The 27,595-nt window shown below is 42.8% G+C and overlaps 3 protein-coding genes across 5 annotated transcripts in view; 2 read left to right on the top strand and 1 right to left on the bottom strand.

Moving 5' to 3' along the window:
- LOC123592621 (translation initiation factor IF-2-like) overlaps nt 1-19,253 on the top strand; it is an 80,726-nt gene extending 61,473 nt beyond the window's left edge. Inside the window, exons 2-3 of one of the 3 annotated variants that reach the window (XM_045467858.1) lie at nt 8,745-8,775; nt 17,307-19,253. In XM_045467858.1, coding sequence (XP_045323814.1) covers nt 8,745-8,775; nt 17,307-17,431 — 156 coding nt within the window. In that variant the 3' untranslated portion in view covers nt 17,432-19,253. Of the gene's footprint in view, nt 1-8,744; nt 8,776-17,300 lie in introns of all 3 variants that reach the window. The other 2 variants (XM_045467857.1, XM_045467856.1) reach the window with 2 other exon arrangements.
- On the top strand, nt 77-1,738 carry IFNE (interferon epsilon). Its single transcript, XM_045467853.1, has one exon. The coding sequence runs from the start codon at nt 703-705 to the stop codon at nt 1,327-1,329; it is 627 nt and encodes a 208-aa protein (XP_045323809.1). The 5' UTR covers nt 77-702; the 3' UTR covers nt 1,330-1,738.
- Nucleotides 19,254-22,737: 3,484 nt separating the features above from the next.
- Nucleotides 22,738-23,712, bottom strand: LOC123592620 (interferon omega-1-like). Its single transcript, XM_045467855.1, has one exon. The coding sequence runs from the start codon at nt 23,516-23,518 to the stop codon at nt 22,928-22,930; it is 591 nt and encodes a 196-aa protein (XP_045323811.1). The 5' UTR covers nt 23,519-23,712; the 3' UTR covers nt 22,738-22,927.
- Between the last annotated feature and the right edge of the window lie 3,883 nt (nt 23,713-27,595).

Below are 27,595 nucleotides of genomic sequence, written 5' to 3'. Positions count from 1 at the left end.
GCTGACAGTGAGGAGCCTGCTTGGGATTCTCTCTCTGCTCCTCACCTGCTCTCTCTCTCGCTCTCTCTCAAAAATAAATACTGAATAAACATTAAAAAACAATTTTAGATTGCTCATACATATTTTAAGGTTAATTTGCTCAAGCATTTGCACAAATTTACAGCTCTACTTGAGTTTTTAAATTTAGTAGTCTGTATAGATTTTAATTCCCTGCCCCCGCCCCGTCCAAGCACGCTATAGGTGCTGCTAAGCCTCTGATAAATATTACTCCATGAAAGAGTACTCCTTTAAAAAAATACTCTCAATAAAAGAACTTTAATAAGTTTGACTAAATATTTAGAAAGCATATTGTGTTGAGTGAAACTTTGTATCTAATACATAATAAGAGTAATAGAAAATCATATTGGGTGACTAGTCTGTAATTATCCAAGGAACACATACAATGAAACAAGTTCTTTTGGTTACTTCATTAAACAGCCAACACAATGGGGAAAGTGGAGGAAATGTCCCATAAACACTATGAAAAGGGAACCAGAAAACCCAGTATGTAATCTCGGAGTAATGACAGCATCAGAAAACAAAACCAACAAAAGAGAACACCTTCCAGAACAATCTGAGCTGCATGAAAGGCAAGCATTCACTAAAGTTGGAGCTTTCCTAACTAAGTCTGCCCAGAGATAAGTGGCATATTTGACCTTCATCATGATTAACAAGCATTTCTTTGAAATTGTGTCGGTGCTGTTGGCCTCTTCTACTGTCTTCTCCCTAGAGTTGAAACTGGCTCTCTTCCAACAAAGAGTAAACAGAGAGAGTTTAAAACTCTTGAGTACATTGCAAAGCTCATCAATTCAGCAGTGTCTGCCACACAGGAAAAACTTCCTGCTTCCCCAGCGGTCTGTGAATCCTCGCCAGTACCAGAAAGGACAAGCACTGGCCATTCTTCACGAGATGCTTCAGCAGATCTTCAACCTCTTCAGGGCAAATACTTCTTCAGATGGTTGGGAGGAAAGCCACGTGGAGAAGTTCCTCACTGAGCTTCATCAACAGCTGGAATACCTAGAAGAACTCACAGGCCCGGAAGCAGAGCAGGACAGCTGCATCTTGGGGAGTGAGAACGTTAGGTTACAGATTAAAATGTACTTCCAAAGGATCCATGATTACCTGGAAAGCCAAGAGTACAGCAGCTGTGCCTGGACCATTGTTCGAGTAGAAATCAACCGGTGTCTCTTCTTTGCACTCCAGCTGATAAGAAAGATAAGCAAACGAGGAATGCATTCCTTGAAGAATGTGGAGCATGAGCCAAGGGCAGACTTTAGAAGCATAGGGTAGGTGGAGGCGCGGGAGGACTGTTCCAGAGACTATTATTTCTTCTTGTCATTAATTGCTTTGGTTTCGTGTGTGTAGATATATGTATATTTACCTGTCCTTTAAGATTATGCATAATGACTACAATGGTCTTTGTTTTGTAATGTCACTTTGTATTTTCCATTCATCTTAAATTTTCATGAGATAAAATAGATTCATCAGTATTTCATACTTGGTTCTTCAAATGGGTTTATTTTCCTCAAAGTAAATGAGGTATGTCTCCACTGTACTAATTTCTTAACTTACCACATCCATTCCAATGATTTCTTTGCCAGAAATTGGTAGAAACATTAAGAAGTACAAGGAATAATGTGCATTGCCAGACTTGAAAATGTCAATACACACTGAATATCTGTTACAGGTGACACAATAGAAATATGGCCAAAGGGGGGCGCCTGGGTGGCGCAGTCGGTTAAGCGTCCGACTTCAGCCAGGTCACGATCTCGCGGTCCGTGAGTTCGAGCCCCGCGTCGGGCTCTGGGCTGATGGCTCAGAGCCTGGAGCCTGTTTCCGATTCTGTGTCTCCCTCTCTCTCTGCCCCTCCCCCGTTCATGCTCTGTCTCTCTCTGTCCCAAAAATAAATAAACGTTGAAAAAAAAATTTAAAAAAATTAAAAAAAAAAAAAAAAGAAATATGGCCAAAGGTCATGAACAGCAGATTGCAGAGGGAAAACAAATGCATGAAAACAGGTTCAACCTCACTTATAATGATAAAAAATACAAATTAAAAGTGAACAGCATGCCATTCATAACAGCTGAAGGCCCACACTTTTGTGGAGATTTTGGAGAGGGATGCTCCTATAATTTGCCAGAGCACTGGAAATTGGTAGGATCGCTGTAGAGGCAATATATTGACATCTGTTAAAATAACCATCTTTGATCCATAAATTTGAAATTGATCTTATAAAAATGCTTGCATATGTGTCTGATGGCGTGCATACAATACTGTTCACTGCAGCATTATTTATAATATCAAAAGACAGGAAACCACTCAAATTCTTTTAGTTTGAGACAGTTGAAGTATAGTCACACAAAGGAACACCACCCGGCTGGAGAACAGAGTGAGGATGCTCTTCCTATACTGAAAGAAAAAAGTGAAAAAATAGGAAGATGCAGAACAGTGTGTATAAAATGCTGTATTTGACATTAAAATGTAAAACAAGGGGCGCCTGGGTGGCTCACTCGGTTAGGCCGACTTTGGCTCAGGTCATGATCTCGTGGTTCGTGAGTTCGAGCCCCACGTCGGGCTCTGTGCTGACAGCTCGGAGCCTGGAGCCTGCTTCGGATTCTGTGTCTCCCTCTCTGTCTGCCCCTCCCCGGCTCGCACTCTGTCTCTGTCTGTCTCTCAGAAATAAATAAACATTAAAAAAAAATCTTTTTAATAAAATGTAAAACAAATTTTCTATTTGACCTAACTTGTGCACGAACAAATAAAGAATATATAAGAATAAATTACAATGATAACTTGTGTTTTGGGGAAACGAGACTAGGGGAAGACGCAGGGGGAGGGAGGTTTCCCAGCATATTTTTGTATTTTTAATCGTGTGAACATTACAAATTAAAACAGTAAATGAAAATGTACCTAACAAGTCAGAGTTCTTAGAAATAGGCATGAAGGAGTCTTGCTGGCAAAAGGAAGTGTTAGATGAAGCGTAGAAGAAACAGAACTGCTCCAGCCTTCCCCTGGAGGGGAGGGGAGTGGCCAGGAGGACGAGGAGGGCTGCACAGAAGGGCACTCGTGCCAACCAAGGGAGGGGGTTTCCACTCATGAGAGCTGCGAGGGATGAAGGGATTCCAGCTCTTCCAGCCGGGAGCTCCCCGAAACCATGATGGAACAAATGCGGGGCCAGAGAAACTGAAGTTCAGTTGAGACTTGGTGGCTTTCCCACGGCCACGGTGACCTTCACCCAATGTAAGAAGCAGAGCCAGGGTCCAAAATTCTGGGGCTAATTCTGCCACTTTACGTCATGCTCTGTTTTTGACTCATTGTATAATTCGAGATGAAATCTATCACTTAATGTGAAAACTTGCTGAAGAACAAAACACATTTCATTTCGGTTTAATTAGTGTTAGTAAGTGTATTCGTTGTTGGCCTGTGCTTTCGGATTTGGCTTCAGAGGAAGGAGGATGAGCTGAATAGGCTCCTGAGTCTGAGGCAGGGCCAACTGCCAGAGAGGAAAAGGGCAGAGAAGCAGAGGCAGTCTTGGTCAACGTCACCTTTCAACCCCTGTGTACCTTCAAGTTCACCTAGAGGTAGGGAGGTGGAGAGAGGAGAGGCATTTACCACACTTGACTGCAAATACAGGTCATTTGCTTCACATGATCAGTAGAATTTTTGTTTTCTTTAAACCAGGAAGTTTTCAGAAGCAAATCCTTCATTTAACACATTATTCGATCCTCAAGTTAACCTAGCAAGATAGTTTCTGTATTATATTCTTTTCTGAAATGAGAATAACAAGACTTTAAAGGTGAAGTAACTTGCTCAAAGTAATGTAGCGAGTCATGGAGACAGTAAATGCCAGAGCAGAGTTTCTCCACCAGATCTGTCTGACTCAAAAGAGTGCACTCTGTTCTAGACCCCACAAACCTGAATGGCATTGTGCGAGATCTCTGCGAAATAATAATGATAACAAGCATGACAACAATTTGCTCCTGGCTTTCCTTATTCAAGTTCACATACTGTCCGCAGTCTTGAATTAGAGAAAGAACATTTTCTCCCCTGGATATTTCTTTCCTAAGAACTGAAGAGAACAGAATGGAGAAGAGGCCAAATAGAAATTTACAGCAGTTAATATGTACTCCTATCTAGAAGCTAAAAGCAATACTGTACATGCTAATGTTTCCCCAAACATTTAGCTTTATTAGGTTGACATCCTACTTGTATTACTGTCTTAACTGCTTCATACAAAATAAAAATTGCTTGCTTTTAAATATGTGTGCTCTCTTAAAACTTTAAAACCAGAGTTCTAAACTTGGAGATATTGAGGAAGATACATATTTTATTTTTTTATTTTTTTGTGTGAGCTTTTATTTATTTTTTATTTTCTATTTTTTAAATATGAAATTTATTGTCAAATTGGTTCCCATACAACACCCAGGGCTCATCCCAAAAGGTGCCCTCCTCAATACCCATCATCCACCCTCCCTTCCCTCCCACCCTCCATCAACCCTCAGTTTGTTCTCAGTTTTTAAGAGTCTCTTACACTTTGGCTCTCTCCCACTCTAACCTCTTTTTTTTTCCTTCCCCTCCCCCATGGGTTTCTGTTAAGTTTCTCAGGATCCACATAAGAGTGAAAGCATATGGTATCTGTCTTTCTCTGTATGGCTTATTTCACTTAGCATAACACTCTCCAGTTCCATCCATGTTGCTGCAAAGGGCCATATTTCATTCTTTCTCATTGCCATGTAGTACTCCATTGTATATATAAACCACAATTTCTTTATCCATTCATCAGTTGATGGACCTTTAGGCTCTTTCCATAATCTGGCTATTGTTGAGAGTGCTGCTATAAACATTGGGGTACAAGTGCCCCTATGCATCAGCACTCATGTTCCCTTGGGTAAATTCTTAGCAGTGCTATTGCTGGGTCATAGGGTAGATCTATTTTTAATTTTTTGAGGAACCTCCACACTGTTTTCCAGAGCGGCTGCACCAGTTTGCATTCCCACCAACAGTGCAAGAGGGTTGCCGTTTCTCCACATCCTCGCCAGCATCTGTAGTCTCGTGATTTGTTCATTTTAGCCACTCTTTCTGGCACAAGGTGGTATCTCACTGTGGTTTTGATTTGTATTTCCCTGATGAGGAGCGACGTTGAGCATCTTTTCATGTGCCGGTTGGCCATCTGGATGTCGTCTTTAGAGAAGTGTCTATTCATGTTTTCTGCCCATTTCTTCACTGGATTATTTGTTTTTTGGGTGTGGAGTTTGGTGAGCTCTTTATAGATTTTGGATACTAGCCCTTTGTCCAATATGTCATTTGCAAAAATCTTTTCCCATTCCGTTGGTTGCCTTTTAGTTTGGTCGATTGTTTCCTTTGCAGTGCAGAAGCTTTTTATCTTCATGAGGTCCCAATAGTTCATTTTTGCTCTTAATTCCCTTGCCTTTGGGGACGTGTCAAGTAAGAAATTTCTGCGGCTGAGGTCAGAGAGGTCTTTTCCTGCTTTCTCCTCTAGGGTTTTGATGGTTTCCTGTCTCACATTCAGGTCCTTTATCCATTTTGAGTTTGTTTTTGTGAATGGTGTGAGAAAGTGGTCTAGTTTCAACCTTCTGCATGTTGCTGTCCAGTTTTCCCAGCACCATTTGTTAAAGAGACTGTCTTTTTTCCATTGGATGTTCTTTCCTGCTTTGTCAAAGATGAGTTGGCCATACGTTTGTGGGTCTAGTTCTGGGGTTCCTATTCTATTCCATTGGTCTATGTGTCTCTGTTTTTGTGCCAATACCATGCTGTCTTGATGATGACAGCTTTGTAGTAGAGGCTAAAGTCTGGGATTGTGATGCCTCCTGCTTTGGTCTTCTTCTTCAAAATTACTTTGGCTATTTGGGACCTTTTGTGGTTCCATACAAATTTTAGGATTGCTTGTTCTGGCTTCGAGAAGAATGCTGGTGCAATTTTGATTGGGATTGAATGTGTAGATAGCTTTGGGTAGTATTGACATTTTAACAGTATTTATTCTTCCAATCCATGAGCTTGGAATGTTTTTCCATTTCTTTATATCTTCTTCAATTTCCTTCATAAGCTTTCTATAGTTTTCAGCATACAGATCTTTTACATCTTTGGTTAGGTTTATTCCTAGGTATTTTATGCTTCTTGGTGCAATTGTGAATGGGATCAGTTTCTTTATTTGTCTTTCTGTTGCTTCATTATTAGTGTATAAGAATGCAACTGATTTCTGTACATTGATTTTGAAGAGACCAGGTTGGGGGCTCACAGTAAAGATAAGCTCATTTGTACTCATAGGCTGGGTCATCTGAGTTATCCTTGTCACATATACATGTATGAGCTAAATAGATTATTAAATCAAAAAGCAGGTTACAGGGGCGCCTGGGTGGCTCAGTCGGTTAAGCGTCCGACTTCGGCTCAGGTCATGATCTCACGGTCCGTGGGTTCGAGCCCCGCGTCGGGCTCTGTGCTGACAGCTCAGAGCCCAGAGCCTGTTTCAGATTCTGTGTCTCCCTCTCTCTGTGACCCTCCCCCGTTCATGCTCGGTCTCTCTCTGTCTCAAAAATAATAAACGTTAAAAAAAAAAATTTCAAAAAGCAGGTTACAAAATAACTAGTACCATCATAATTTCTATAAATAAAAATGCCTGTAAAATGTCTGAAAAGAATTGCGCTAAAATGTTCACAGCAGTACTATCTGGGTAATAGAATTTCCATTCTCATATTTTTGAATATTATTTTCTTTTATTAAACTTTATTTATTTTGAGAGAGAGAGCACATATGAGCAGGAGAGGGGCAGAGGGAGAGGGGGAGAGAGAGAATCCCAAGCAGGCTCCACACAGTCAGCCCAGAGCCCAACGTGGGACTTGAACTCACAAACCGTCAGATCATGACCTGAGCTGAAGTCGGACGCCCCACTGACTGCACCACCCAGGCTCCCCTAAATATGGCTTCTTGTAGAGATTTGGCTTAAGATACTTATCACCTGCACTAAATGAAGCCCCATCTCCAGTGTGTATCAGAATCATCTGGAGGGCTTGTTAAAATACAGGGGGCATGGCTTCACCCCAGTGTTTCTGATCCACTAAGTCTTATAGTGGGGACTGAGTATTTGCATTTCTAACATTTCTAGATGATTTTGATGCTTTTGGTCCTCGGACTCCACATTACAGCCCATGCCTCTGTTTCTTGATAGCCTTGGTAGACCATTAACAGCTGAAGACATGGTCTCTTTGAGGTTACTGATCTCATATTTTCCCATAATACCTAGAGAGAAGTGAGCCCCTCAGGTGGGAGATAGTTGGTAAGGATAGTTTTTTTTTTCCTTTTCTCTATCACTGCCTTTTCACAGCAGCGGATTCAATGGTCTTTCTCCTTCTTAAAGAAGCTGGATGTAAAGACTCTAATACGCCAGGTGACAATAACTGTCTCTTCAGGAAGATGATCCAACCCAAGTTTTGTTTCTGTAACCGTGTGTGTTCCTCATGCCTATGATCGTGTGACATCAAAACTGCAACCATAACAATATCCGATTGGATGAAGAATATGGTGTGAACACAGGGAAATCAAACTTGTGAAAGACAGAGGATTCCAAGGTGGAAGATGGCAGGTTCAGTAATCTCTTCAGTTGAGAAATGTAGATGTTTGGTAAATACAGAGACTTGGGAGTCATTCTTGGAATTGCCTTTGGCTGAAATGAGTCATTTAGCCCCAGTTTTCTCCCCTCTATCCAAGGACTGGATGTGGAGGGATAAAGGCTCAGACCCCTCACTCCACCCCTGAAGGGTCATTGCAGTCTCAGAGCTCCTTCCCCCACCCGGGTTTTGACCAAAGCCACACTGTGACTGCACAGCAGCTCGGGTTTTCCTCCGTTCCTCATCCTGCCTGCTCTTCTCATATGCGTTGAGCCCGTAGCACTCCCTACTAAACTCCTCACATGGCACTTTTTGTCTCAGAGCCTGCTTTCTCAGCACCTGACCTCCGAAAGCATAACACACAGACCTTCCATCTGGGGCCACAGAAAACCCAAACTCACATGCTATTGCCTTGGCCGTGTACAGATTCGCTTCCTAATATGTGCTAATATCTCATTCTGGCTCTTTATGACTCCTTAAAATTTTTCACAGAAAGCCCTCAGAGTCCGATCTGTCTAAATCTATCTGCCCCTCCAGAGCACAACTTTTATCACATCCCAGACCACACTGTACAATGATGGGTTAGTTCTCTCTCAACTAAGGTATGACCTACTTCATGGTGGGGAAATGGCTTCTGAACTCTTTGCCTAGCACACTCCTGAACACATAAAGGGACAATCTAAATACTGAATGAGTAAGGAAATTTAAAGTGCAGCATTAACAGAGGGGGGCACCAGGGTGGCTCAGCTGGTTGAGTGTCTGACTCTTGATTTTGGCTCAGGTCATGACCCCGGGGTCACGGGATGGAGCCCTTCATCAGGCTCTGCGCTCAGTGCAGGGCCTGCTTGGGATTATCTCTGTCTCTCCCTCTGCCCCTCTCCCCTGCTTGTGTGTGCTCTCTCTCTCTCAAATAAAAATAAATAAATAAATTTTTTTAAATGCAGCATTAACAAAGAGAGAGAAAGAGAGAGATAAGTACCATATCGTCATGGCCAGTTATACACGTAAGGAGACACTCTACCTACAGATGAGGAAGTCTTGTTAATGTGTCTGCTAAGAGGTTATATTCTTATTTTTGTTTTTCAGTTTCTCTACTCTTCCGGGATGGACAACGTGGGTAAGCGACTTCGTGCACTAAAAAATAAAGTATCTTTCTTTCTCTAATGACAGGGTAGTTTTTATCCTTGTATGGTAAGAGCACAATAAGACATGACATGTAGGACAGAAGTGCCGGTGGGAGCCCCTCTGCCAACGAATTGTTCTGCTCACCTGAGAAAAATCCTTTCCTGAACCCGCTCTTCATGGCCCTTCAGTCGCTGTCTGCTGGTGACCATTAGTCACGCTTTCAACCGCCGAGTAATATAGAAACCACTGACACCAACTTGAGTGTTTCCTATTTTTGGTGCAGTTTAAGAAACACTGAATATAGCAGATATACATAAAACAATACATGAAAATAGTGTAAATGGCTCACTTTTATAGTTGTACGGAGTGTAGCACTCCTCTCATTGTTGTATTTAAAAAGCACATGTCTTGTTACTGTCCAAAGTGGGCGAATTAGTTTTTCCACCCACTATTAGTAGAGATTTGATGGAAAATGTCCTTATTTCTTTGGCTTGTACACTTGAAATATTATGGGTAAGCAGAAGATAGCCAGCATGTAGTATCTAGAGACAAGTAGCCAGAGTCACATTACAGTGATGCAGGGAAATGATCATAACACAAAAATGGTCCCATGGTTTTACCTTCAATGCGAGAAGAATCCATCTTCTTGGAAGTGTAGAAACCTGGTCAGACACGTTTTAGTCACTGAAGGTGGAGATGTGTACCTGTTGGGAAGGGTGGAGCAAGGTTTGAGGAGAACAAAGAACAAGGTTACCCTTGACCCATAAATCATGTGACTTTTTCTACATAAGAGATCTAAGTGTACCTTGTTGTAGTGAAATTTATTCCAAGTTTCCGTATTCGCCTTGTAATAAATAAAATATTTCCCTGGGAGAAAATTTAATTATTCCAAATAACAGAAATTCATTTGGGCTCATGCCAGATGAACAAAGTGGTTATCAATGTGGATAAAAATATTTCTGATCAAAAGGGAGTTAGTTTGAGAGCGCTAAAAATTGGATTCTTAGCTGGTATATTATTCAGTATAGTGGACTTTTTGTAGTAACAGCTCCTCATTTATTCTCATTCCTTGGGAGGAAGGAAAGATGCTCAATGGAACTGGGAAGAAAATAAACATATTTCCAGAGCAAATTATGGGGTTACACGAGAAATACCTTGAAGGACCCATTTGTGCCTACTGAGGGTTGGGGGAAAAAGAGGATGCATTCTCTGTGGGTGGGTGGGTTTCAGGAACTGAAATAAACCAACAAAATTGTCCTCAAAATCCCTCTGGCTGGGCGGATTTCTTTTCTTTTTTTTTTTTTTTAACATCTATTTATTTTTGAGACAGAGAGAGACAGAGCATGAACAGGGGAGGGGGCAGAGAGAGAGGGAGACACAGAATCCGAAACAGGCTCCAGGCTGAGCTGTCAGCACAGAGCCCGACGCGGGGCTCGAACTCACGGACCGTGAGATCATGACCTAAGCCGAAGTCGGACGCTCACCGACCGAGCCACCCAGGCGCCCCTGGCTGGGCGGATCTCTACCATGAGTTGAAATTAGAAGGACAAAGAGAGGTGTTCGGATATTTCAGGGTTTCAGCCGTAGCCTTCTACAGGGAGATTGTCTCAGAAGATACACAATCAAGGGTCCTGTGCAGAAAGGATGTTAGCGATCTCCCCGGCAGATTCATCTCTAAGTTCTAGACACAAAGTGCCTAGGACCACTTGGGCCCGTATCTGAGGCCTTAGACATCAAAAACTACATGCGCATTATACACACATGGGTAGAGGGCTCAGTTCTGGAGGAAAGATTTCTTTCCCTAAAGCGTCTCTCTCAGGTTACTGTGTGCAACAAATGCCTGACATATTAAAAATAAACGAATACAACCAGAACAATAAAACACCAACTGTCCTTCTCTTTCACATCATTTAAATACAGCACTTTAAGGGTCAGGCCAAGGGTGATCCTGGTGTCATCATGATGGCTTTATCAGAATTGGCTTTCTATTCCCAAGCTGGGTAATGAGAATTGGACCAGGTTGTGAATTAACTTTCTTCTTCCTCAGAATGGGTTCTTCTTAGGATGTTCCTTGTCATCTAATGTAAATGTGAGCCCACTCTAAGACCCCTGACGTAAACCCCTGCTGGTGTGAATCCAAAGGCAGTGCTATTTTAGGCTCAAATTAGGTATCTTCCCTACTTAAGAAAAAATGTAAAATATAATACAGTATGTACATATGTTGAGGCAATTCAGATGATGAATCAAATGCTGGATATACATCCAATAAACTGTGAAACTCAGACCTAATAAAAACATGTTTTTCGAGAAATAGATACACCCCTACCTGGGTCCTAACTCTGCTCCAGCCCCACTTGCTTCCTGGGCGGGGTTCAGACTTGAGGGTAGAATTTGGACAGGAAGGGGATCTTAACACTTCTGTACCAAATGAGAATTTTGCTTCTGTCACTCCCAGAGAATAGGAGGGACCTTCAGAGTCCCTCAGTAGCTGATGGAAGAGAGCCAGGCACTGACAAAAGACCAAGCCATCGTACCCTTCACGTGAGGTGCCAGCAGGTTTTCAGCCTCGCGGCACAGAGGATCTCGTGTTATTTGGGACGAGACCCGGATGGAGCAACTCCTCCCCGGGCTTCATCAGCAGGTGGACGTAGTAGGGGCGGGGGAGGAGAAAAAAGAAGTTCCCCTCCTGAGCAGTGAGGCACTAACAGTGGGAATTAAGAGAATTTCCCAAGGAATAAGCCTCTCTGTTGAAAGCAAAAGAATACAGCCCCTGGCCTGGGAGGATGTCAGGGTGAAATCAGCAGGTGCTATCTTTCCATGAAAAAACCTGTTGAAAAGTGAAGAGAATAAAGAAAATTGAAGAAACGAAGAAGGAGACGAAGGAGACGCAGCGTCTCTCCATGTGGAAATGTTGAACATACCTGGTGCCCCACACAAGCGATATGGTTTGGTAGCCCCTGGGTTGAAAAGTGATACTTATTAATGCTAACTCAGAGGATCTAACACTCAGAGGATCTGTTCTCAAGAGCAGAGATCGAGCCACAGAAACTGGGGCCCATGCCACGTCCTCTGAACACAAGGGAACCAAGATGTTGCTATCTTTCCTCAAGCATCCTGAGCAGTGCCATTCCATGGTGCCTGTGGGTCAGAATCATCAGGAGACCCCCTACACCCTCCTCCCTCATCAACTCTTAAGTCCTGATTTGGTTTTGTATTTAAATATGTTATACAAGCGATCGTCACACGCATTGAAATATTCATAGGAGCAAAACAAAAAGCAAATGCATGTGTACTCACAACTTCTTCCTCTCAGGTACCCTGTAAGGAAGATTGTGCCTCTCTCTGCTTGGTCTGGGGGTCTTTTGTCATGGTCCATTATATGCATACATAAAAGTGTAGAAAGTGATGCAGAAGTGGAATGATCTCCAGAAAACAATAGAAAGCAATTTTTATAATATATAGGAAGAAAATAATTGTGAGATGGATAGAAGAATGGATCCAGCAGAGCAGGGGCAGGGATCAGAAAAAAAGGCAAACATTCCATGTAGTTAGAGACGATTGGAGGAGAGATCCCCTCTTCAAATTTAGATTTAGAAAGAGAGGTAAAAGGAGAATCCTAAGGGGTTCCACGGTGCAGAGGCTGGGGGAATAGGGTGCAGGATGGGTGAGCAGAATCCAGATGGAAGAGCCTGGGAAGGAGTTATGCTTTCCGATAATAATTTGAATTGAATTTTCATATATCTTGGCAAAAAAAGGGTATTTTTTTGTTGACACATATGTAACCTCTACTTAAAAAGAATTTTAGAAATTGGAATTTTTAAAGTTGATACTGGAACAAAAACAAATAAAATTGCTTTACGATCCCTAGCAGATACGTATAAATGAGGACTGATAATAGAATAATGGTTGTTTTCGAAATAAATAAGGGAAGGTTGACTGATTCAATTAACGTTGTTGAGAAAATAGTCTCCTTGGGACAAAAAAAAAATGAGATTTCAAATCTCCTATAATACGCAAAATAAAATTTGATGTTTAAGGGATAAAAGGAAATGAGCAGGTTGGCCGTAAAGGGAGATCATCTGGGTTTCGATAGCAGCCTTGACATACAGGGCTCTGTGGCCATGAACATGTCACTGCCTTTCTAAGACCACCCAGTGTTACGTGAGTACAATAAAGTTGCTAAATCACTGAACGGTTATGGATATAAATATATGAAAGGAGAAAAAAACCCTGTTAAATACGAGGGAAAAAACCATGTATGTAAAAAGCTTTAGGGGTGCCCAGGTGGCTCAGTCAGTTAGGTGTCTGACTCTTGATTTTTGGCTCACGTCATGGTCTCACAGTTGTGAGATCAAGCCCCACTTAAGATTCTCTCTCTCCCTCTCCCTCTGCCCCTCCTTGCCTCAAATTAAAAAAATAATAAAATCAAAATAAAATTTGAAAACAGTTTTTAATCTTCCGATGGGAGAGTTCTTCTGAGTGATGTGAAAACCCAAGGCCAGAAAAGAAAAGAGCAACACATTTTAATATGTGATTTTTTTTTAAGTCGGCCCGATAAAGAACTATCAAGAAATTTAAAGATGTACGAAAAAAAAATCTTGAAACATACGATTGATGCTAACATTTTCAATATAAAAAGGACTCAGAAAAGTTTAACAACTCAGTGCCAATTACAAAAACAGATAGAGCTACAAGTAGATAATATACATATATCAAAAAACCAGCCTCCCTGGCGATCATTTATATAAATGAAAAATCTGATAAACAAGATGGTTTGGTGATAATTAGGGTAAGAGCACATACCTATACACACTAGAGGTGTACAATTCTCAAACATGGGCGATTAATTTGGTAAAATCTACCAAAATTTTTGAACCACTGAACCTAGAAAATGCAGTTCTAGATATTTATATTACAGAACGACACCTGTCCAAATGTGTGCCCAATTTTTTATTGCAGCATTATTTATATAAAAGATGATTGCAGCCATAATAATGTGCTGTTATAAAGGATTAGATAAGTAAACAATGGGCCCTCCATTTTATAGAATACTGTAATAGCCATTAAATTCACTTGGGTAAAGAATATTCACCTGCATCCAGACTCATGTTAAATAGTGATGAATAGATTGTTTTGAATTTTTGCCAGTATTTTGTTAGCCTTAAAAAATAAGACTGCTATGGGGTGCCTGGGTGGCTCAGTCGGTTAAGCGTCCGACTTCGGCTCAGGTCATGATCTCGCAGTCCGTGAGTTTGAGCCCCGCGTCGGGCTCTGTGCTGACAGCTCAGAGCCTGGAGCCTGTTTCAGATTCTGTGTCTCCCTCTCTCTGACCCTCCCCCATTCATGCTCTGTCTCTCTCTGTCTCAAAAATAAATAAACGTTAAAAAAATAATAATAAAACTGATACATTTTTGCCAGCAATCGATGGGTTTGTTTGGGAATAGCACAGAATTGCAATCAGGCACAGCAAGGTATAGCAAAACAGTAGACAAGTTTGGAAAAAAAAAGAGGAAATGTTCTTTTATAAAGAAAAGTGGGAGAGTGGGGTTGCCGGGGAAGGTAGCTGTTATAAACAAAAAGTCCATTGGAGTAAACTAGGAGGTCAAAGTATAGTGGCTTCCCATTGGCTGAATTGTGACTGTCTCTCACTGGCTGGACTATTGCCAATAGTAAAGTAATATTGGCTTGCAAGGCCCATGTCTTCCGGTTGGATTCGCAAGGGACTTTGATTGGTAGGGCTGGCAAGGCAGGAGCGTTCCCCCTGCCCAACCTCCTGACTCCATTTTATTGAGGTTTCTTTTTATTAATTTTCACAAGTTGGTTTGAAAACCCATGTTACCGATCACATTATTGATTGTGATAACTAGCTTATAAACAATGTGTACAAAAATGTTCCAACTGTCATTTTATTTAAATAGCAAATATATTTATGGGAATCTAGAGTAAATAATGCAAAACAAAGGGGAAAGGCAGGCTTTAAAATGATGATGTCAGCCTAACACCAGTTCTGTGTTATTTACTGTCTAATCTGACTGCATCACACCATCCAATATAATTGGCTTTTAAGGGAATTGGGGGTAATTTTTCCCATCCTGATTTTAATAACTTTATCACCTGGTATCACTTTGCTAAGAAGTAAGAAGCATATTTGAATGGCTGAATGCTGGTAAAAACAAAAGACAACAACAATGACAACAACAACAAAGCATTAGCTGTGGTCGTTAAGGATGAACATAGCCTGGTGCTACGTTAATTAACCAGATGCAGTAAGACGTATGCATACCTAGAATTACTTTGTTTTTTACTGACACACTGAGCAGCCTCTCTAGTGACTGATACTATTCTGTCCTCTAGTGGTTCGAATTGAAAATCCCTGCCTACATACATTCCGGGAAAATTGCTATAAAGTAGAAACTTTGTGAAATTCTCCCCTTAAAAGGAAAACAAACCAAAAATAAAAAACAGCCTGGAAAACTTGATGTATATACATCATCAAATAATCAGAGCAGAAATAACTTGATCTCACTGTAATTCACATTTCCATTGTTTTGCCCATTAAGTCATTCAAAAGTTTTCAGAACTACGACATTTCAACTCGATTTTAAGCATTCACAACCAACGGTGGAATTCAATAGAGTCTTCTCCATGCCATTTTCTAAAGAGTACCATATCTTCAAGCCTTAAGAAAGTAACATTTTTCAAAGGCAGGAAAAAGGAACCATGTAATGTACCCAAACACAAATAAAGCTGACAAAGTCTTAGTATTCTAAGTACTTTTTATACACTATTTCCTTGAAGATTCTAGGATCTTCACCACTTTAGCTCAGTAGCTTTCATCTAGTTCACACACACACACACACACACACACACACACAAGCACACATGTGTGAATGACACAGAATAGCTTCTGGATCAGTGAACCCAGATTCTCCCAGTGCTCCACACGTTTCAGCCAAGGTTATTTGTTGACCATCTGCACAGTCTAATGGCCATGACTACATCCCCTATTTTCCAGCACATTCTTTCTGCAGGTTGTTCTCCTATACGAAGCATTTTTTCACTTAGGATGGATGTGGCTATAAACACATGTGCTATTTCGTAGTGCTTCCTAAAATCTCAGCTTGTCTGAACATATTCCCATCTTTCTTTTGTGGATATGACCAAAGGAATAGTTTAACTAAGAAGCAACATCAGCATAAGATCGATGTACATCAGATGAGAGCTCCCCAGGTCTGTGACTCAGGCTGTGCTGTTTTATTATGCATAGTCTCCTTTTCTAGCTCTTGTCTATAAAAGCATATCCAACTGTTTACTGGGCCATGTTCCCAAAACTGTTACAATAAAAATGGGGTCTTATCATTCTTTGACTTATTTCAGCCAAAATCCAGTCAACAGCTTTGGGAGTATGGACAAGGAGGCTGGGGAGAAGGAAAGTATAATCACTATTGACCCATCTACTTTATCTTATTACATGGGGAAAGTGTAAGACTCAGAAATCAAAATATTCTTTAAATCAAAATTCAGTCATCAATCAGAAATTCGCTCTGTGTGAATTTTAAGTTAAAAAAGTCAGCATTAACTCATAATTTACAATCCTTGCAAATTTTACTTCTTCCACCAGGCTTAAAGTTTACCCCATTTTTTTCTGTCATCCCCTCTGCCTACATGCATACACCTTTGAGCTAATAATTACAAATTTACCTCAAGAAATATCTTACATTCTGTATGTATCAACACCAACCTTGGAAGGTCACCTTATTTTAGTTCAAGGAAAAAGATAAACATAGGATTCTTCACCCTTGGGTGCTGGATCTCCTGCCCAGGGCACAGGTGAGCACGCCAAGCATGCCCTTGGTCTCCTGGATCCATTCTTCCTACTTCTTTGCCCAAAATGTTCCCTCCTGTCCAGTATAAAAGCCCAGTGGTTTGCTTTAGCTCCGTTCCAGTTCTGCTTCCCTTTCTATACAATATATCATCCTTAGCACACAGGAAAAACAATCAATCACACAAATGCAGGATTTTCTTTAGAGAGAGTCCCTGAGATAAGAAATACAGTGAATGAATTTTCCCCTGTTAGTAATGTGTTTCTGTTGCTGTCTAATAAACTTTTCTCCCCTTTGTATTTTTTTATGTGCATGTGTTTTGTTTTTTTTTTTTTTTTTTTTTTTTTTGTGTATGTGTGTGTGTTTTTTGTGCTCACGTGCACAAGTGGGGAAGGGGCAAAGAGAGAGGAAGACACAGAATCCCAAGCAGGCTCCAAGCTCTGAGCTGTCAGCATAGAACCTGACGCAGGGCTCGAACTCATGAGCTGTGAGATCATGACCTGAGCCGAAGTCAGATGCTTAACCAACAGAACCAGTGAGGTGCCCCCTCTTTCAATAAATCGTTTACCTCTGCATGATTTTGGTCATTTGGAAATTATTGGTTCACTGAATTATATCGTCCATCCAAATGTTGACACATTTCATTTTATAATTTTTAATGTTTTTTTTTTTTTTTTTTTTTTTTTTTTTTGAGAGACAGAGACAGGAGCGACAGCGACGCAAGATGGCAGCCACCACGGGCTCGGGAGTAAAAGTCCCTTGCAATTTTCGACTGTTGGAAGAACTGGAAGAAGGCCAGAAAGGAGTAGGAGTTGGCACAGTTAGCTGGGGTCTAGAAGATGACGAAGACATGACACCTACAAGATGGACAGGGATGATAATTGGGCCTCCAAGAACAATTTATGAAAACCGAATATACAGCCTTAAAATAGAATGTGGACCTAAATACCCAGAAGCGCCCCCCCTTTGTAAGATTTGTAACAAAAATTAATATTAATGGAGCGGTGGACCCAAGAGCCATATCAGTGCTAGCAAAATGGCAGAATTCATACAGCATCAAAGTCGTCCTGCAAGAGCTCCGGCGCCTAATGATGTCTAAAGAAAACACGAAACTCCCTCAGCTGCCCTAAGGACAGTCTTACAGCAATTAATCAAAAAGAAAAACCACAGGCCCTCCCCCTACCCCCCTCCCATTCAATTTAAGCAGTCTTCATTTTCCACAGTAGTAAGTTTTCTAGATACGTCTTGTAGACCTCAAAGTACTGGAAAGGAAGCTCCCATTCAAAGGCAATTTATCTTAAGATACTGGAAACGATACTAATTTTTTTGTCCATCTAAAATATATAAGTTGTGCTATAACAAATCATCCTGTCAAGTGTAACCACTGTCCACATAGTTGAACTTCGGGGATCAAGAAAGTATATTTAAATTGATTCCCATCATAACTGGTGGGGCACATCTAACTCAACTGTGAAAAGACACATCACACAATCACCTTGCTGCTGATTACATGGCCTGGGGTCTCTGCCTTCTCCCCTTCTCCTCCCCCTGCCTCCCTGCCTGCCTCCCTCCCTCCCTCCCTCCTTCTGTCCCTGCAACAGCCCTTCAGCTTGGGTTGGCTTGCTAGAGTAGGTGTGAAGGTTTCAGGTCACAGCCTGCGGGACTACTGCTGGGTGTGTGGGGGTGCTCCAGCTGCACCCCTGCTTTTTTTAAGTCTTAAATGATGCCCCCCACCACACCCCCCCCCAAGCCATTGTCCCTTCTTCACTTTCCACCACCAACCTTGGCCGAAGCATAGATTGTAACCCCCTCTGCTCCCCTCTGAAATTGGCCTTTGGTGAGGAATTCAGGGCTCTCCCCATATCTTCTCCCCCACCTTAATTGAGGGGTGCTGCTTTTTCCTTCCTCCTCCTCAACTCCCTCTTTGTACCATCACCACCCAACACTTTCCACCATACTTCCTTGCTTTGGCCAGAAGCCATCAGGTAAGGTTGGAAAGAGTCTCTGACTTCCCTCGTTTAGTTTTGGAACCACATTTACTCACTCTCCACCAGCCTGGGAATGAATATTGGGTCCCCAGCCCTGCCACCCTCTGCTGTCATCGTCAGCTGATGCGGTTTTTTAGCTCAGGTTCTGATAAAGTGAAAAGAACAGTCACCAGGGGTACTCACACCCGCCAGCTCTCAAAGTTCTTGGTGGTTAAACTTGGAGAAAGGCCACAGAAGACACTTGTAAGCACACACGATCCCTCTGAATGAATTTTCTTTTCCTGTAATTGCTTTTGCTTTTAAAAATTGAAGACGTTTTATACAGGGTTCTCATGTGGTCATCTTGCAATCCATTTGGATCTAGTTTGGAATGTGGCAACTGGAACAAAAAGAACCTTGAATTCGGTGCATACTTTGGTTTTGGTGCTGCTGTTTCTCACGGTCCTCAGCAGGGATTGAAAAAGAACTCGGTGTGCACAGCGGATCCCCGAAATTGGCGGGCTTGACTTCCTGGCAAACTGCTGCGTTTTTCCACTTTTCTGTTCAGGACCACTAAATGCTGAGATGTGGATGCATATCGAAATAAAAGCGATTCATTGTGTTCTAAAAAAAAAAAAAAGAGAGAGAGAGAGAGAGACAGAGACAGAGTGCAAGTGGGGGAGGGGCAGAGAGAGAGGGAGACACAGAATCTGAAGCAGGTTCCAGGCTCTGAGCTGTCAGCCCCGAGCCCAACACGAGGCTCAAAGCCACAAACCATGAGACCATTACGTGAGCAGAAGTCGGACGCTTAACCAACTGAACCCACCCAGGCACCCCTGTGCATGTTATTATAACTAATTAATTAATACTACAAATAAATCAAGAGTATTAGGATCTTGGCAAGAGTGGCGGTGATTAGGCCCTGTAGATGAACTGACATGCCTTTGAAGGCCACTACTTGTAGATGCTGAAGATACTCTGGGAGATTTTTCTAGTAGTCGGCACATGTTCTCTGAGTTTTCAAAGCATGAAGGGAGGCCGGTCTGTGTGCTACATCTTTGGAGCTTCTCAAGTGGTGGTGACATTCTTGGAGTTGTCAAAATATCTATTTATTTTATTTATTTTAGAGAGAGAGAGATAGAAGGGGAGAGGGGCAGGGGGAAGAAAGAGAGAGAGAGAGAGAGGGAGGGAGGGAGGGAGAGAGAGAGAAAGAAAGAGAACCTCAAGCTGGCTCCACACTCAGCATGGAGCCCGACCCAGGGCTTGATCCCAAGACCCTGGGATTATGACCTGAGCAGAAATCAAGAGTCAGATGCTCAACTGACTGAGCCACCCAAGAGCCCCAATCTATTTTTGCCTTTAAGTGAGTTCAATCCTCATCTTCAAATAGAGACAATAATAGACTTAAAGCTCTCTTAGAGCTAGAATATTTTGATCTAGAGTTTCTGTCAGGTGCCTGGAGACTCTCCCTCATCCCAGGAACTTAATGTGTCTATGGGTCCTGAACAAAAATGACTCACTGAGATTTGACCCCAGAATCAGTCTGGGAAATACAGGTATTTCCTGTTTCTAGTGTAGGTCTCTCCTAGAAAAAAACATCTCCTCTCTTCAGTGTGTGTTTGCATCGGCTTAGATATAGAAATTGAGCACATCGCTTTTGATCACTTTTGAGAAGTTCCGTGTGTTCTTACAGAACAAAGTTGTTATACATTATAATGAAAATATTGTTCTGTAAAATGTAAATACCATGTGCAAACTAAAATCCGTAAAAACAAATTTAAACCTGTCAGACTGATCGCTGAACAGAATTCATATTTCTCTGATTAAGGCCACTGTTGTTGATTCCAAGCTTCCGTTTTCGGTTTTTTGAGCAACTTCTAAAATGCATGACCACCTGGACTTGTACGAATCATTTGTTGTTGTTTTACGAGAGCTTACTTCTCTTCCTTTTTCCCTTAGTTTTTTTTTTTTTTACCAGTTTGTTAATGAAGAGGAAGCACCTGCTGATTTCCCACTGTGACAATTTCTTACACACAGAGATGGTAACCCACGTTTCCCTCGAAGTAATACCTTATTTCTCTCCCCCCACTTCACAAACAAGCGTATAAAGATAATTTCTTTTTTTTTTTAATTTTTTTTTTCAACGTTTTTATTTATTTTTGGGACAGAGAGAGACAGAGCATGAACGGGGGAGGGGCAGAGAGAGAGGGAGACACAGAATCGGAAACAGGCTCCAGGCTCTGAGCCGTCAGCCCAGAGCCTGACGCCGGGCTCGAACTCACGGACCGCGAGATTGCGACCTGGCTGAAGTCGGACGCTCAACCGACTGCGCCACCCAGGCGCCCCTAAAGATAATTTCTATACATGGTATCCCTAATCCTCGTTCTTGTGTTTTCTCTCCCACCTACTCCTATCTGGCCTCTGCCCCATTAATTCCACTAAACCAAAACCATGCTAAGGCCACCAGCTCCATCTGTTTGCAGGTCCATGGGGACAGTTCATCCACACCTGCCCTACAAAGCACCACCCTGACCCGTATTCCCTTCATGGTCAAGTCTTGTCCCCATGTGTCCTTCCAACTGCACTGGCCACTCTGCCTCAATGCCCTTCCCAGACTCTCCTCTGCCTGACCTTTAAACATTGAAGGTCTGCAGGACTACGTCTCATTGTCCATTCTACTTATACGTGACCACATTCATTCCCGTGCCTCGTTCCCAGATACTCAGTAAGGAATCCCAAACTGACACCTTTCTCACGGCATTTTTGTAAATTCCAGACCCACATTCCCAACTGCAGGTAAGACTTCAGCACTCACATGTCTCCCAGGCACCTTAGAAAGGATATCTAATATCACTCTTCCTTGCCAGCATCCTTTGTACCTAAAGCTTCTTGTGTAAGAACATCATTTTCCTTTGCTTCCCTTTGTAATTTTTAACATAACTGAAATAAAATAAACATTAGTACTGTTTTTTGTGTCTCCTTCCCTACAAGGCTGAGTTTCAACACAGCAGAAACTGTATGTGCTTTATTGACCTCTAGATTTTTTTTTCATTTTTTAAAAAGATTTTACTTCTTTCAAATATAATTTATTGTCAAATTGGCTAACATACAGCGTGTAAAGTGTGCTCTTGGTCTCCGGGGTAGATTCCCGTGGTTCATCACTTACATACAACACCCAGTGCTCATCCCAACAAGCGCCCTCCTCGATGCCCATCACCCATTTTCCCCTCTTCCCCACCCCCACCCCCATCAACCCCCAGAATGTTCTCTGCATTTAGGGTCCCTTTTGGTTTGCCTGCCTCCCTTTCTGTTTGTAACTATTTTTCCCCCTTTCCTTCCCCCATGGTCTTCTGTTAAGTTTCTCAAGATCGACATATGAGTGAAAACACGATATCTGTCCTTCTCTGACTGACTTATTTCACTCAGCATAATACCTTCCAGTTCCATCCATGTTGCTGCAAATGGCATGACTTCATTCTTTCTCATTGTCAAGTAGTATTCCATCATATATATATATATATATATATATATATATATACCGCATTTTCTTTATCCATTCATCTGCTGATGGACATTTAGGCTTTTCCCATAATTTGGCTTTTTAAGTAATATCTACACCTCCAATTGATAAACCGGAAATCAAGAGTTGCATGCTCTACAGACTAAGCCAGCCAGGCGCCCCTTTCATTTTTTAAAAAGTGAGGTCCATGCCCAACATGGAGCTTGAGCTCACAACCCTGAGATCAAGAGTTGCAGTTCTACTGACTGAGCCATCCAGGCACCCCAGGTGACCTCTAGTTCTTGACCACAATTACACATTTGTCATTTAGATACTCCCGTTTTGACATATACTCTGAATGGAATGAATGAGTAAATAAATTTTACTATCTGTTCCTCAATATCATTTACAATGATGTGGATTTTGATTTTAGAACAAACATTCGAGAAGTTCTCTTTGATAAGTATGTAACATATAAAGCAAAATGCAAATTTAATAACATGGAAAGGTAAATATGTTTTGTAAATTTTAATGCAATTTAAAGATGAACATTTCACTGTATATAACCTCTGAATTCTATAAATACGATAGATGCAAGAAGGAATACATATAAATAAATAAATAAATAAATAAATAAATAACTTTTTTAAAAAAGGGAAACCAAGCATCAGAGAAGTCATCTCTTAGAGACTAACAATCCTGAAGCTGAATTTTTTAAAACATCTTCTTCATACTATTCACAAAGTATTTGTTGAGTTAAATTCAATGAATTCTCTACTAAAGCAGGAATGAGTCTCTTGAAGTGAGCAGACATAGTGCAGGGGTGATGTGGCACGTCAGGCGGTGAGAATCACTTCAAGGTGACCCCAGGTCTCCATCCTTGATGGCCAAGCTGTCTTGCAAGGTCGCCGAGGAGGACAAGGCTCTCATGATTTCCAGCCTGACAATTTCCCAGGCGCAGTCACTGTATCCCTCGTCCTCCAGGTAGACGCGGATGTCCTGGAAGTACCTCTTGATGGCCAGGGCAGGGCCGTGCATCCCCGGGGCGCGCTCTCCCTCGCCCGTGGCCTGCACCAAGCAGGCGTCCAGGGCTTCCAGCTGCCGGTGGAGGCCAGAGCGGAGTCCGTGCAGCGGCGCGGGGCTCCAGGCCGCCGAGGAGCGCTCCGTGTGCAACAGGTTGAAGGTCTGCTGGAGCAGCTCCCGCAGGACGGCGGCGGCGGCCTGGGCCTCCCGGAGCTGGCCGCCCTCCAGCATCTCCCGGGGGAAGCGGAAGTCTTTTCTGGCCCGCAGGCACAAGAAAGGGGACAGTCTCCGCATCTGGCCCAGGAGCACCAAGTTGTCCCTGCTAACCTGCGCCTGGCTCCCAGGCAGGGCACAGCCCAGAGAGCCTCCAGGGCGGCAGGTGAGCAGCGCCAGGGCGGTCAGCAGAGGGCGCAGGAGAGCCATGGGGAAGCCGAGGGGGCTGCTGGCCGGGCTGAGCTGGGCGGCTGGGGGACCTCGGGGCCGAGGTTCTCTGAGGACGGCCTCGAAGCATGGCTCTTAAATAGGCAACGCGGACAATTTCATTTTCTGAACATCCTCTCCACTTCTACTTCCTTTTTTTTTGTTTTCATTTATGCATTCTCCTTATTGTGTAAGAAGATGTCATCAATCTAAAATACTACGTTGGCAATGGAAGCTTTATTTCCCAATAAACTTCCGATATGTCCATCCCAATGGACACTTATCAACCAAACGAGAAACGTCTTTGTCCTAAAGACTGGAGTGATGTAGGCATGTAGGTACTCATACACACACCTGCTCACATATATGTTTTCATATATGAACATTGCTCTTTGTGTTAGAAAGAAACTTTGGCCTTGATCGTGGACTAGGTTTTTACCCTCTTTACTTCATACAGAGACAGGCTCCTTCACTCCTATGGGTTTTTGTATCTTGCTAGGTTCTGACCAGACCACGTACGGTAAATAAGCTCTTTAGAACCAGGACTGGGTTTTAATTACTGTTGTACTCACATTAGAGGCTTGTGGTGATAAGTGAATGAGTTTCTTGGATGTTTCTCTTCGTTCTAGAAATAATTGATGCAGGTCCATGCAGTTATGCTTCACTGGGGCCTCAGGGTCAAGACTAATAATACAGACACTATCCTTCTGCCATTTTGTAACCCGTCTACAGTGCTCCTCAGGCTGTGCCAGTGTCCCCAGCAGGAAGCCCGGTTCTGGTCTGGGACATGTAGCTGTGAAGATTCTAATCCCAGATCATTTTATTTTCTCAACAACCCCTCACGCGCAAGGTTGTTATCACCTCTACTAACATGTTCCTCTGGAGTGACTGAGTGTCCTCAACCCAACCTCTCCTGGACTCACTCCCTGAGGGCAGGCTCACCTTGTCCTGAGGACATTAGAATTCCCCTGCTGTGGAGGCACTGGTTTCTTTGTTAGCAAAAGAGTTAATGCCCCTTATTCCTTCCCTCCACCCCTGGAGTGTTTGTGTGAGGGACCCTAGCTCTCAGTGTTGACCTCCTCCTCTCCTGAGCAGGTGTCAAAGTGTCAACAGCTCTCAGATGCCAAGGGCAAAAGTTTGTTTCCTCTAAGGAGGGGAGTGACCCAACTGTAATCATTTCACCTTTGGTAAGCAAATACTTTTATTTTGCCACCATAGCTTTTATTGTTCAATCTTTTACTTCAATCATTGAACACTAGTTAGACTCAAAACTTCTGAGCTGGGCTCAGGGGACTCACTGATGATGTCTCTCAGTGGAATCTTTCAGCACAGAAACTAGCGATTCTCAGGTGTTCATTCAGTCCAGGTATTTCTGTTCAGCTTCTTAGTCTGTTCCTCTCTCTCATGCTCAGAATGAAGGGGGTGAAGCCGAGGCTGTTATGTCAGAGAGAAATGTCTTTTTTCCTTTATTTATTCGTGATCTTTCATTTTAAATTAAATGAAGATAACAACAAAAAGAATTCTAATAACTTAGTTTTTACACAGTGGTGACATAGTCTGTCTTCCTCCTCCTGCGTCGTGTTCTACGTCATCCTGAGGTTAATACAAAGGGAAGTTAAAGAAAGGCCAAGGGGCTGCCCCATTTTTCTCTATCATTTTCAAAACATCAGTTGTGTTGTTTCCCATTTCAGCTTTCCTAGAAAGCAAAACATGACAGTTCTGCATGGGCAAAAACAAACAAACAAACAAACAAACAAACACCTCACAAAGGTTAAGTCCAAATGTCACGAAAGTGAAAGAAGTGACCTTTCTGCTGACAAAATGTAAGTGAGCACGATTCGGTGCCGCAGCACCGGGGACTGGGAGCTCTGGCAGAGAGAAGAACGAAGGCCACCCTGAGTTCCCCCAAATCAGCAAAAGAGCTGTGTCAGCCAGAGGCTCAGAGAAGACCAACTCCTGGATCCATGGACGGCCCTCAGCTCTGCAAGACCAGCACCTGATTTTGCTTTCACTTAATCCACATATGATCAACTCTGAGGAGAGACGACAGGGGTCGCATCAACCAGCTCACAAGAGACTGGCAAGCAGACCCCACCTGCTAACCCCGTGTGGAAGGATCAGGATCGCAGATATTTGCCTTGCCCGAGCACGCTACCTCATTAAGAAAGCCACTCACTCAATGGCAGTATTGCCCTGAGAAAGGGAATTGGATGGTCCTAAAAGATTCTGTTCTTCATCTGCATAATAATAGGGATGATGATGTTTTATGATGATAACACCGGGGTTGACTGGATGCTAACTATTCTAAGATCTTTGAAATTATGAATTCAGTCTTCTCAATGGACCCATTGGGATCACAGTTGTTTATACAACGGTTTAGAGAGAATATAAATCTGGAGGAATAAATTATCCTGATGGGACGAAAGATCCAAGGTCAAAACCGTAAGGAGAATTGAGATAATGACTTGTCTGGAAGCACCTCTTAAGGGAACGAAGGCTAGAAATGGACATTGGAATTCAGAACCAGGAAAGGCTAGGGCATGAAATCAGTATGGCAGGGAGGGTGAGGTGATCAAGGATTCCAAATTCCACTTCAGATGCCAAAGGGTTGTTGTCTATGTTTTGGACGGCAACAGGGGCTGTGGTATGAGTCACCTAAATGGACTGACTTGACATTCTAAGGACAAGTTGACAAAATCCCTTTTAAATAGTCATAAGGCAGTAGATTTTTCTGCCAGTTGAGACAGAAGTTTGCATCTGGCACTGGAGTAGCCCCCCCTCCCTTCCAATACCCTGCAGGCTGCTGTGATGTCATCGCCACCCCTGCTGGGGACACTGCTATTGGCCACGTCCACACAGGAGAAGTCTGTGCTCCCAATGTCCACTTGAATCTTCTCAGGGTCCGGAACTGAAGGATCTGGAGAGTTCCGCAGCCACTGGGGAACATGGAAGGAGAAGAGAAATGTAAAAGGTGAAAGAAAGGTGAAAACACCTTTATGTTTTCAGATGTGCAGCTGTGGTTTTTTGAAGAAACGAGCCTCTTGCACCTGTAATCAGAACATAGTCATGCCCAAACACAGGCCCAGATGATCGCCTGGGTGTAGATGTGTGGGCAGGGTTCCCCGAGTTTTGTGTTTCTGTGCTGGACTGGGCATCTGGGGGCCTTGACCTCCTCAGCCCAGCAATCAGCCGGCAGAGGGTGGAGCTATGGCCCGATGCACACTCTGACTGCTGAAGCTGGAGAACGTTGGCTGCTTCCGCTGCTGCTGCAAGTGATCTTGCCAAGCCCATCAGTGGGCACCTGACAACAGGCCCTGCCTCCTCCGTGTCCCCTGTCAGGTTGGCCAGAAGTGCCTGGGGATGGAAAGTTGGCAGGTGGGGGCTCAATCCCCTGGCCAGCGCCTCTGGCCCTGCAGCTAAGTTCTCCAAAACTTTTGAATATTTAATATTTAATATTTTGAATATTTGAGTCCTTTAAGTCCTTTAAGTCGTAGCTTAAAGGGACAATTTCAGGAAGAAGTCGAATTTCTGCATGCATCCCAAACCCTTCCCCCAGTTTTGGTCGCTGCCCCAGTAGCACATGGCCACCAGGGGGCGGTCTTCCCTGAAAGGAGCTTCATTCGCCCACCCTTCAACGGGATCCCGCTTTCTGTTTCCTTTTAGCCTCAGTTGCTATTACATCACATTCAATGGAAATTAAAAGAAAGTCTCTCTAGCAGGTGTTTCTGCAAAACCTAGACGTTTCATTTGCTTTTTGCTTTCTACTTGTGATGTGCTGCTCTTAAGGGAAACTTTAAGCTGAGACCGCAACGGAACAGAAATAGGCTGACAGGTCAAGGGAGTGAGCGACCACAGTGTGTGGGAACTTCCGTCTGGGACAGGGAGAAACCCATAGGGCAGGGGAAAGTGTCCTGGAATGCTGGGGGAGGGGCAGGTGCCAGAATATTAAAGAAACATCATATTCTTCTATACTTCCACCTAGGTGTTTATTCTCGACGCTCAGATTTTAACACAAGCCACCGTTTCATCACTGAATATAAATAAGACACTTTTTCGAAATGAGGAATGAATCAGTCAGCC

This window comes from Leopardus geoffroyi, chromosome D4, assembly GCF_018350155.1.
Source record: "Leopardus geoffroyi isolate Oge1 chromosome D4, O.geoffroyi_Oge1_pat1.0, whole genome shotgun sequence".
NCBI classification, from domain to species: domain Eukaryota; kingdom Metazoa; phylum Chordata; class Mammalia; order Carnivora; family Felidae; genus Leopardus; species Leopardus geoffroyi.
Note: the sequence above shows the minus strand (reverse complement) of the source record. Positions and strands in the feature narration are given on the sequence as shown.